The sequence below is a fragment of the Astatotilapia calliptera genome, chromosome 6, assembly GCF_900246225.1.
Source record: "Astatotilapia calliptera chromosome 6, fAstCal1.2, whole genome shotgun sequence".
NCBI lineage: Eukaryota > Metazoa > Chordata > Actinopteri > Cichliformes > Cichlidae > Astatotilapia > Astatotilapia calliptera.
Genome location: NC_039307.1, coordinates 5,532,098 through 5,543,948, shown reverse-complemented (window position 1 = coordinate 5,543,948; position 11,851 = coordinate 5,532,098). Strand labels below are relative to the sequence as shown.

The window sequence follows — 11,851 nt, the reverse complement described above, 5'->3', positions numbered from 1 at the left end:
GCTGTGTTTACATGCTACTACTGCACGCCATTAACTTGTATCTAAACGTTACCACAGTTTGTGTTTTCCTTTCTTTTCCGTTGGTTGTTTGTGCTTTCTATTTCCTGGCCTTCTGCACCATTCATAGCAAATCTTCCTGTTAAAAGGATGTAAACACCAGTAAAGACTCGAGTGTTGCCAGCACTAAAATTTGTAACATCACTTAGCATTGCAAGCCACGTGGTTTATTTACAAATCTTGTTCCACTGCCCTGTGTCCTCCACCTGTTCTCCCGCTCATCGAGGTCCCGGCATAACTGAAATAGAGAGACCACAATTACTGGTTTTCAGTTGCCCTGCCAGCCTTCTTGGCTCGGTCCCTCGAGCCCGCAAACCACACCTCCATCACAGAGGGATTTCTTCTTTCTTACTATCGCCAAGTGATTGACTCATAGGGAATCATCTGATCACTGTGATTCTCTCTATCTAATATGCTATGTGTGTTTTTTAACCTTATAATATAAAAAACCCTTAAGATGACTCATGTCAATTAGTTGTATGGCTTCAGTCAAATTGATTCATATATTAAGTCTGCACATATTACTGTGTTTGGTGTCCCATTGTGGTCATATTATAAAAGAAAATGTGGCAGTTCAAATGAACTGTAATTTTAATAATGTTTTTAGAAAATGAAGCAGAATCTTTTACCCTCACATGGCAGCAGGAAAAATCCAATTTTGCTGATGCAGTTGGCAGTCATCACTTTGTCTCGCAAAGTTTGCACAAACAGATATATAAAATATACGGTATGTGTCATATCATTTAGTTAACATACGGTTGTGATCAAATACTCGCCTATTTCTTTTTAATTTTTATTTTTTTTACATTTGGAAAAAATAATAACTTTATTTAACTAAAAACAAAGTTACTATTCTTAAAAAGTCAGGAAAAGTTATATTTGTCAATTCTTTGCACTAGGCTTGTAATGCATGTGCCATAACTGAGAAATAAGATCAGCATAAAGTGCAAATTTATATCAACAGCGCCACCTGCTGGACACTCATTAAAGTAACAAGATGAGAAGATGATTTTCCCTTTACGTGCACTGCATTGACAAAAATACTCACTCGTCTGCCTTCACACACATATGAACTTGGGTGACATCCTGTTCTTAATCCATAGGGTTTAATATGATGTCACCCTTTCCACCTGTAACAGATTCAACTTTTCTGGAGAGATTTAGGAGGAATTTATGTGTTTATGGGAATTTTTCACCATTCTAAACTAAAAATGCTCCCGATAGAACTCTCAGGTCAGCTGATAAGTTGCTTCTAGTTGTTCCTAGAAGCAGGCTAAAAAACAGAGGAGATCGGGCCTTTGCGATTTCTGCGCCCGAACTTTGGAAAAGTCTGCCTCTTGAAATTAGGATCTCTCCAAGCCTTGACATTTTTAAAACCACATTTTTGATCTCTAGCTTTTAATTGTGACTGAGTTTTTTTTTGTTCTTTGTGTGTGTTTGATCTACTTTTTACTTGTTTACTATGTACAGCACTTTGGTCAACCTGTGTTGTTTTTAAATGTGCTCATAAATAAATTGATTGATTGATTCTTCAATAAGTGCATTTGTGAGGTCACACACTGATGTTACAGAAGGCCTGGCTTGCAGTCTCCACTCTAATTCCACTCAAAGGTGTTCTGTTGGGTTGAGGTCAGGACTCTTTGCAGGTCAGTCAGTTTCTTCCAAACCAACCATCATCCATGTCTTTATGGACCTTGTTTGGTCCACTGGTGCTCAATCATGTTGGAACAGGAAAGGGCCAACCCCAACTGTTCCCACAAAGTTGGGATCATGAATTTGTCCAAAATGTCTTGGTATGCTGGAGAATTAAGAGTTTCTTTCACTGGAACTAATGAACTAAGCCAACCTGTAAATAAACACAATTTGGTCAAATTATTTTACATTTACTCATATTTGAAAAACAAAAACAAAACTCATAGGAGTCTTTAATCTCCTAAAACATCCAAAGTCAAAACAAGATACAAAACAAGTACATCCTCACATAGTGACAGTGGGGTTTTTAACAGCATAACAAAATTTAGTCCCCATTGTTTAAAAGTATTAAACATTCTATTAAACAAAACAATATACAAGATTCAGAAACACAAAGTTGTAAATTTCCCAACATCAGGATACAGGATCTAAAAGGTTAAAACCTTTTAGTTGGTTATTGCCATTTACATATTCTTCATACTCATATCAGCCTGCAGCATGCAAGAGCCTATAGCAATGAGTTTTTCTATTACAGCAGAGAAATATTGTAATAATACTAATATTATTGAAGTTTTCACAAAATGTTTGTAAAGCCTTTACTTTTTAGACAATTCTTATTAAGTCACTAGTTATATAAGAGTTTCTTAATTTAATTCTTAATTATTTTCAAGAAGTAAAAAGCCAAAGAGCTGAAAATAGACACGTACATGTAACTCAGTAAAGAGTATTTTTCCTCCTTATATTTTTTGATAAGTAAGTATGAAGTGACTTGAAGGTAAAATACTCAAGTATTTTGAACTGTTCTGGAGTCATTCTGCCTAGTGACGCTCCACCACTTCCCAGGACAACATGCTTAACATTTTTGAAACTGCGATTTTATTACATTGTTTTCAATTATATGCCCCTCGTTAATGCACATTCTAGAAGCATTGTTTCCTGTCTTGAAATTTTGCACATGGAAAAACAAACAAACAAATAAACAAGTGTGTTCCTGATGTGGGACTCCTGTGAAGTCCACACTGTCTGATGAGTATCGGAAACTGTCATTTTTGCATAAACAAGAAAACACAGATGAAAACTTTTGCAAAAGACTTTAACTGTGCAACACATTTGCAAAGCGTCAACTAAATGCAGGACTAATTTTCAACTGAACGGCGCTCTGTGAACATAAACAGCGTGTTTAAGAACTTGTAAGGGTGAGGTGTGAAGTGTTGGTGTGAATTCTTGCTCTTGCATCTGTTTATTTAATATTCAATGTTATAATAACATCTGCTCAGCCCAGTTACCTCTGGACAGAAGTCCTGAGTGTCTCTCCGTTCAAAGGGTCCGAGTCTCTGATTCGAGGGCTATTACTACAATACGTTAACAGAAACTTATTTAAGCTGATTACGGCACTAACTACCTCCATCTGAAAGCCTAACCAACTGTGAGCTAGCTGACGCACCCCACAAAACACCAATGTTTCTTTTATCCGGGATATATAAAAATATGCTTTCCTATTGTACTTCATAAACATGACAAGCAGGTTTATATTTCAAAATTCTTTGTACGTATCCTGGTAGGCATGTTGGAATTTCCTTGTGCCTGAATGTGTCTGTATTTTTTATCAAACATTAGGTACAGTAAGAAAAGGAATGATAACACTCATCTGTGTGTAAGCTATTAATATCCTTTCAAAATCACATTATAAGAAATTGTATCAAATTGCAACAGAGTTCTGGCAGCTGGGCTTGCCAGCAATAAACTCTGTTTTCATGGTTTGCACAACAGGTTTGCAAGAGCAAAGCTTTTTACTGGGTTATGATGCTGTGTTGTCAAGAAAATATAAGTTTTATGCTGTTAGCCATTGAATTTCAGTGAGTCTTTGCATTAACCACAGGGGGAAAACCATTTACAATACAGTACTGTTCAGAATTCAAAATAGAACAATTACAATTAGATTTACAACTTAACATTCACTTTTGCTTCCAGGATGATAAATTGCTTGAATCCTTGTTTCTAGATATAAAGTAGATATAAAAAATTAATGTTATAAAACATTTAGGTTAAATGTAATAAATATTTTACAGAATATATAACCAAAAAATATTGACAGCAACTTAAAAGGAGGAGGTCAAACATGAAGATCAAATACACAAAACATAATCATCAACATCACCATAATTTGCTTTACACTTTACACTTCAGGTATTGCGTGATAATGTTCCAACCTCTCATTCTGGTCTCTGTTTGACCCTCTGGCTATTTATTTATTTGTCTTTAACAAGTCGCCTTCTTTCTTCTTCTAGTTCTTAGCAGAAGTTTAATTAATTATCGTCAACGCCTAATGGAGGGTGTGGGGTGTGTAAAAATGTGTGAACAAAACTGATTCAAGATAAAACTTGTGAGAAATTTGTTGGAACCTAGTTTTAAATACCCTTTCAAGACTCCACCTCCTGGACACTAATATCTTAAGCTGTCCATTTTGAGGCATCAAACAGAACTTCCTGTTAATGCTGATGGTAAGACACCCAAAACCTTCATTCTGTGAAACTCTGAGATTTTCCAGTTTTCATGGCTTTAAATTTCCTAAGATTTTAACTTGTATTGCCTTTTATTATATTTCCTTCTATTGTTCTTTATTTCCTTCATATAGATGGGAAGGCTGTGGCATGTCCTGCTCCTGTGCTGGGCATGGAGCCCTCTGTGTCTTTCATCCAGTGTGAGCTTCATTGGTACACCAGAGGAGTGCAAAAAGGCTCACTTTGTCCCTGGTTACAACTTGGCTGGAGAAGGCTTTGACATTGTGACGATGGAAAGAAAAGGCGCCTATGTCATCGACACTGAAACGTGGAAACTTCAAGATGGCACTTGCAGAATGTACAGAAACAGCTACATGAATCAGGTAAAACAGAAGGTCCCTGTTGCCGTGCTGGACTGGAGAATGTTCCCCAAGTGCAGTTTATCAGTCTCCAGTACACTCTATGATTCTGCTGAAACGCTTGCTAATGATTCCACATCATCTGTGTCCAATGACTGGAAAGTTGGCCTTGATATTCCTGTTTCTGGTAGCGTTGGACTTGGGCTTGGTTTTGGAGGCTCCCACTCCAAAGAATCTACCTTCGCCATGCAAAAGTCAAAACAAGATCGCTACACTTTCTTTCGCCATTCTGTCAAGTGTAACTTCTACAGGTGAGTATTTGAACAGAATTAATTCAATTCCTAAAAACTACAAATAGTAAACAGTCCTATATATGCAAATCTTTCTATGTTATTCCAGTAGTTATGTTATTTGCAGACAGACAATTTTTTAATTTTTTGTTTTATTTCTGTCCTTTACAGTTACAGACTAAAAGCAAATCCTCCACTGAGTCATGATTTTGAATCGGTTGTGAAGGCCCTTCCTTATTACTCATCTGCAACCAAGCATTTATACCGGAATTTGGTTGAGACATATGGCACACATTACATCACACAAGTGTATCTAGGAGGAGAAATGAAGGCCGTCACTTCCATCAAGACCTGTCAGGCGGCCATGAATGGCCTGTCAGCTACAGATGTCAACGACTGTCTCACAGTGGAGGCCTCAGTTAATTTCATGAGCTCTGCCAGCATTAAAACCATGAACAAAAATTGCGAGGCAATGAAAAGGAAGTTAAACCATGGGCAAAGTTTCAGCAGTACATTTAGTGAGCGATTCACAGAGATCATTGGTGGACACATTAACGGAGCTGATATCCTCTTTCAAGGGCAATCAACATCCGTAATGACGGACTGGGTCAAGTCTCTTAAATCCATACCTGATGTGGTCCGATACAATATAAAGCCCATGCACATGATTCTGCCAAGCAGCCATTATGCCATTGCGGGACTGAAGCTAGAGGTGGAAAAGTACATTAAGAAAAACGCATTGATGAAAAAATGTTCGGAAACATGTAAGATTGGATCCAGATCCAGCAGAAGAGATCCTTGCGCTTGTGTCTGTAATGGTAATAAAAATATCAAGTCGAACTGCTGTCCTGCTGGGAAAGGTCGTGCAACATTGAAGGTGTTCAATCTTTATGCAAAGGGTCTGTATGGAGACCAGTGTACTCAGACAGATGGTTCAGTAGAGCTTAAATATGGTTACCAGATAGGGCGCACTGCTATTATACCAAACAATGATAACCCCAGTTGGTCGGAGGTATTTGAGTTTGGACCAATCACTATTAACACGAAAGACAAATTGGTGTTAAATGTATACGACGAGGATAGATACTGGAACAGTGATCATCTTGGGCAGTGTCAGGTTAAACCACGCAAAGGCTGGTTTAATTACAGCTGCATGCTTAATCATGGTACATTATTCTTTTCCTGCAAAGTAGAGTGTGCACCAAGCCTAGGTGGTGACTACTGTGACGAGTATATCCCCTCACCCATGAGTCCCTCTTTGGCCAAAGTCTTTCATACCAGAAATGGTATCCTCATTGGAGAAACTGGTGAGCAGCATGGCAAATTAGTCAAGCCGGGACTTGAAGTAGGACAAAGGGAGAATATGTGATGCATACATTACTTTTATATTGTTGCTTCTCATTTCTGCTTAACTGCTTATCATGTGGAACCATTCCTGCCTCATATAGTAATCGCAAATATATTGCAATATTACTGCATTCATGTATTCTTATTAAAAACGTGCCAGTAAAGCAGTCACAAAAACAACATCGGTGTCTGTGCGTTTGCTTCATTTGTGGTGATGTTCATTGACTTGAAAACATTGTGAAAAGATAAATAATAGAAAGAAGATCCAGGACTGTTGAGCAGCTAGAATCTTGTATGAGAAGTTCAAAAGACTCTGAGCTGGTCTCCTGAGTTCCCAGACATTTACGGGCCGATGTTAAAAAAGGGGGGTAAACGTGACCCTGTCTCAACTCTTTTTGCGATATGTTGCATCAAATTCAAAATACCCTTGAAATTTTTGTTTATGTTTTCTGTTTTATTATGAACAAAATATGGGTTCATGAGATTTCAGATGATAACACTTTATTTTTATTTAGATTTTACACAGCATCACTTTTTTTTTTTTTTTAGAATTGGGGTTTTATTTTTGCTTAATTTATTAATGACAAACATATTTGTGACACTTTCAAAACCCAGCATTCTTGTACTCTGTAAAACAACATCATTGCGTGCATTTGCATGTGTCTCTTGCATTGTTTGTCCAATAAAATCTACATTATCTATCTGAATTATTGTGTCAGTAGATGTCAGACTAAAAGCTATCCATGAGCCAGTTTTAAGGCATTAAAGGTCTGTGGGTAGTGATTTGACATGTGCCACTTTTCACTCTTAAATGAAAGAAAACCGAGGCAGTTCTCTCCGTGAGTATCTGTTAACGTGAAGTTTAAAGCTTCACGTGGGAAACTTATATTAGGTATGATATACACATTCACAGACATCATTGGTGGATATGATATGTGTGTATTTGTTGAGCTTCTTTGAACCTTTAAGGAAGAAAAAGCTCATTTTGTGCAGAACATCTTGAAAATACGTACGTATGCTTCAATAATGTGGGAGTGCCAGCAGCAAACTGTAACTCTTTCATTGTGAAAGTGTATAGGCATTAAAGCATACATGTGAATTTGTTTGCCTTCTTGTATGCATATAGGGCATGCATGAACACATCTGCAATCTCCAAAGAATTCATTTCGGTAGATCAATGCGTGGATGGTTGCATGCATACATGTTTTCACAGAGCAGATGCAACTATGTTCCCCATGTGTATTGCGTATTTACAGAAGCACAAAGAGTCCTCTGAGGATCCCGACCAATCACTTTGCCTCTGTGTGATGGCACACCTCCTGTCTGTGTTATAAATAGAGAATAGATGCATCAATTCCCTCGGGTCAAACAGCTCAAGTTCAAAAACTTCATCTGGCTGTTTTGACAGAAGGGAAAAGGCACACTCCACAAAGACAGACGGTAGCTGGTAAACAGTGTAACCCTGCTATTACAGAGTCACGTTATAATGTGTTAACTGCATAATGAAGGGTAAAATGCACGTTTATAGTTCTGACTGTTATGCAGCCAGCAGCATCCTGACCAATCATCGATTTCACATTGAAATATTAATAGCATTATTTATTCCTGCACAGAGAAACATGGAAGGTTTATAAATTATACAGAAAATCTAAAAAAAAAAAAAAAGCTATGGAAAAGTTTGAAGTCTGTTATGTGTGTTTCCATCATTTCTACATGAAACTAGCGCCGCTTTGTGGTACATATGTGAACTGCAACTACTTACAGCACTGAAGCAGAAATCCAGTATGGATGTGTGCAGTAACACTGCAGCACAGGATGGACAGCAGCAGAAGAAGCCGAACATCTTTATGCAAACCAAACAGCCACATTTATGCAAATAAAGGAAACCTTTGTTCTAAATGCACATGTGCAAAATTCCAGATATTTCCCTGTACAAACCCCACCAGTCATGATCTGAACATACACACTGTCTTTGCAACTATTATGTCAACATATGTATTTAAATACAGAGAGATTCCTCCAATCCACAATTTTTTCAAAAAAAAATAAGATGAAGGAAAATGAATAAATGGATGGATGAATGAAGAAATGTAAAAAAACAAACAAACAAAAAAACAACCAAAAAAATCAACCAAAAAAAAACAAACACATCAGAAGTAGTGGAATATAGCTGGTCTAGGTACTGGTAATTTGATAAAATCTTTGGGGCTTTTTGGCTTCTTCAGCCAGAGCAAAGACACACATGCTTGAGCGACTGGTGATTTTAAATTTGTTATAGGTGTGAAAACCCGCCTTATGACACCTGAGGCTCCAGCACACCTGTAACTCCAAACTGGAGAAACAAAAGAAAATGGATGGGCAGATGGATGGTTTTATTGTTTGTTTTTTTGATGGAAGGAATTTGTTTGGACTCATTTCTGTTTTTTATTGTGAAAATATTTTACAAAAAGGTCAAAGTAAAGGTGGAGTGGAAATAGTTTAACTCTCAGACGTTCAAGGATGTCAAAAGCTTACTTGATCTCACCAGCTTTAAAAAAAAAAAATATATATATATATATACACAGGATTAGGATTCCGTAAGCTTATGTACAAACATGTTACATTGATGGGAAGTTTTTCCTCTAACATTGTGCAACACATTTAAAGAACACAGTATCACATTACTTTCTCAGAAACAGAACTACGCCCTGTGATCGCAAACAGGCTGTTTGTGTACGTGTAAGGGCGAGGCGAGCCATAGTGGTGTTAACTCAGCCCGTTTTCAACTTTTCACCCTCACATTTTTAGGTTCTTGTGTATAGTAGTTTTTATACGACCAACTCCTTTAAAAATGCGGAATCCAGTAGCGAGAAGTTCCACACATACGATTTATTTTATTCTGCACGCCCACAATCAATACTCTTCACATTTTTTATTTATTAAATACTTCTCTGGACTTCACATTTGTTCATTTTGGGTTGGGATACAGGACATATTAAAGGACACCTTTAAACAAAAGATGTCTTGAAAGATGCATTTTGCTTCTGTTTTGCATTCGTATTTATTTTCTAAACGAATCCATTTATTTGGGACTCAGTCTGACAAGTAAACATTTTCTTTTTGTTTTTGTTCAGATTGATAATTTCAGAAAATTCTTCATGTGAAACAAAAAACAAAAAAAACTGTTTTAAAAAAGTCTCTGTGAGACTTTTTGAACATGGTGAAGTGCACATAATGTGTGAATGCTGATAATTAGATGAGACAGTATTGACTCCACCTCCTGCATATTAATGTTACAGTATACAGTCAGTCGGACTTTGACAGCACGATCACAGTTTGCAGTTCACAGTCAAGGTAAGGTCTTCTTCATAGTCATTATGAAACTATTGCACTGGGCTGAAAGTGTCAATTTAAAGATTGCTTTGTTTAACCATTTTATTTTTGTTCTTCTGTTATTTTTTTATTTCATCTACACAGATGTTTATGCTGTGGCACTTCCTGCTCCTGTGCTGGGCTTGGAGTCCTCCGTGCCTTCCTTCCAGCGTGAGCTTCATTGGTACACCAGACGAGTGTAAAAAGGCTAATTTCATCCCCGGCTACAATCTGGGTGGAGAAGGTTTTGACATTGTCAAAATGGAGAGGAAAGGAGCCTCCATCATCGACACTGAAACGTGGAAGACTGGGAATGGCTCTTGTAAGCTGCAGAGAAACCCCTTCATGAAAAAAGAAAAGCAGAAGGTGCCTGTTGCTGTGGTGGACTGGAGAATCATCCCCAGGTGTGATTTGAAGGTCTACAGCATAGTCTACGACTCCGTTGAAAAGTTTGCCAATGATTCTGTGTCAGCTGTCTCCAATGACTGGGAAAGCGGCCTTAATTTCTCTGTAGACGCCACTCTGCCTTTTCAGCCAATTTATGGAGGTTCCCGGTCAAAAGAATGCACCTTTGCCATGCAAAAGTCAAAGAAAGACCGTTACACCTTCTTCCGTCATTCTCTCTCTTGTAATGTTTACCGGTGAGTGTGGTTTGCTCTTTACCAAATGTGTATGTTGCTTAACTTGGAAATCCTTAGCTTGAATTTTTCCATTTTTTTTAAACCTATAGCAAAAGCAGTTAAAAAGCAAATTGGTTAAAAAAAGACAAAGAATTAACTTTTTCTTTGATTGAGATTTAAATTAAGAAGTTATAACCACTGTTTGTGATCCATGTCTTTTACAGCTACAGACTGGCAGCAAAACCTCCACTGACGCATGAATTTGAATCAGCTGTGAACTCCCTTCCTGCTTATTCACAAAAAACAGAGGAATCATATCGCATTTTGATCGATACCTATGGCACGCATTACATAACACAAGTTCTTCTCGGAGGAGACATGAAGGCCATCACTGCTGTCAGGACATGCGAAGCGACCATGAACGGCCTGTCAGCAACAGTAATCAATGATTGTTTGTTAGTCGAGGCTTCGAGACGCTTTGCTCATTCTAGTAGCATTAAGTCAATGATGCAGTACTGTAACTCAATAAAGAAAAAGCTGTCCATGCCAAGCTTTAGTGGTAAATTTCATGAGCGGTTCACAGAGGTCACTGGTGGAAACATCGATGGAGCTGATGTACTCTTTCAAGCGCAGTCAGATGCTTCTGTTTATAAGAAATGGCTCAACTCACTAAAAACTACACCTGATGTGGTCCAATACAACTTAAAGCCACTGCACACCATACTGCCAACTAATCATTCTGCCATTGCTGGACTGAAGTTGGAGGTGGAGAAGTACATTAAGAGAAATGCTCTGCTGAAAAAGTGCTCAGAAACTTGTAAGATTGGCCACAGAGTGAACAAAAGAGATCCTTGTGCTTGTGTCTGCAACAGTAACCAGAATGTCCAGGCGAACTGCTGCCCTGCTGGGAAAGGCCTCGCAACATTGAAGGTGTTCAAACTTTATGCAAAGGGCCTGTATGGTGACTGCTGTTCTAAGACAGATGGTTCAGTGATGGTTAAATATGGTAAACAGGTAAAGCGCACTGCCATTATACGGAACAATGATAATCCCAAATGGTCAGAGGTATTTGAGTTTGGACCCATCAAGCTCAACAGTAAAAATAAACTAAGTTTTGTGGTTTATGATGAAGACACATACTGGAACAGTGATCTGCTTGGCAAGTGTTCAATTGACCTGCGTAGCGGAAACGTGACCGAAAGCTGCATGTTTAAGCATGGCACCTTCTTCTTTTCATACAAAGTGGAGTGTGCGCCAAATCTTGCTGGTAGGCTTTGTCAAGATTATGTGCCGATACCTTCTAGTCCCTTTTTGACGGAGGCCTTCGCCAACAGCTATGAGATGCTTGTTGTAGAGCCAGGAAAGATTTATGCTAAAAGACTGAATGATGATACCGAAATCTGATTTTTCATTAACCTTTGATGTTATTTCTTTGCTTTTTCATTTTGCTTTGTCTTTTATGTAAAAACATATCTTTGCAATTCATCAAATGCATTCAGAGGCAGCTTTATGAAAAGAATTGTTGATTCTTTTTCAGGCTTTTCTTTGTACTATCAATGTTACAAAATCTGCAAATTAAAGCACCGGCAAAGACAGCGCTGCTTTTGTGTGATTTTCTTATTCAGTGCAATTAT

The 11,851-nt window shown here is 37.9% G+C and overlaps 2 protein-coding genes across 2 annotated transcripts; both read left to right on the top strand.

Annotated features, from left to right (window-relative positions):
• The first annotated feature begins 4,241 nt into the window (after positions 1-4,241).
• LOC113023198 (perforin-1-like) lies at positions 4,242-6,348 on the top strand. Its single transcript, XM_026169222.1, has 3 exons — positions 4,242-4,250; positions 4,385-4,920; positions 5,071-6,348. Exons 1-3 carry the CDS (start codon positions 4,242-4,244, stop codon positions 6,266-6,268), a joined length of 1,743 nt encoding a protein of 580 aa, XP_026025007.1. The 3' UTR covers positions 6,269-6,348.
• Positions 6,349-9,690: 3,342 nt separating this feature from the next.
• Positions 9,691-11,621, top strand: LOC113023197 (perforin-1-like). The gene is made up of 2 exons (XM_026169220.1): positions 9,691-10,238; positions 10,442-11,621. Exons 1-2 carry the CDS (start codon positions 9,703-9,705, stop codon positions 11,619-11,621), a joined length of 1,716 nt encoding a protein of 571 aa, XP_026025005.1. The 5' UTR covers positions 9,691-9,702.
• Positions 11,622-11,851: the final 230 nt, after the last annotated feature.

Coding starts and splice junctions, on each gene's coding strand:
- LOC113023198 (XM_026169222.1), top strand. Junction 4,921..5,070: donor GTCAAGTGTAACTTCTACAG/GTGAGTATTTGA, acceptor TGTCCTTTACAG/TTACAGACTAAAAGCAAATC.
- LOC113023197 (XM_026169220.1), top strand. CDS start 9,703: ATGTTTATGCTGTGGCACTTCCTGCTCCTGTGCTGGGCTTGGAGTCCT. Junction 10,239..10,441: donor CTCTCTTGTAATGTTTACCG/GTGAGTGTGGTT, acceptor TGTCTTTTACAG/CTACAGACTGGCAGCAAAAC.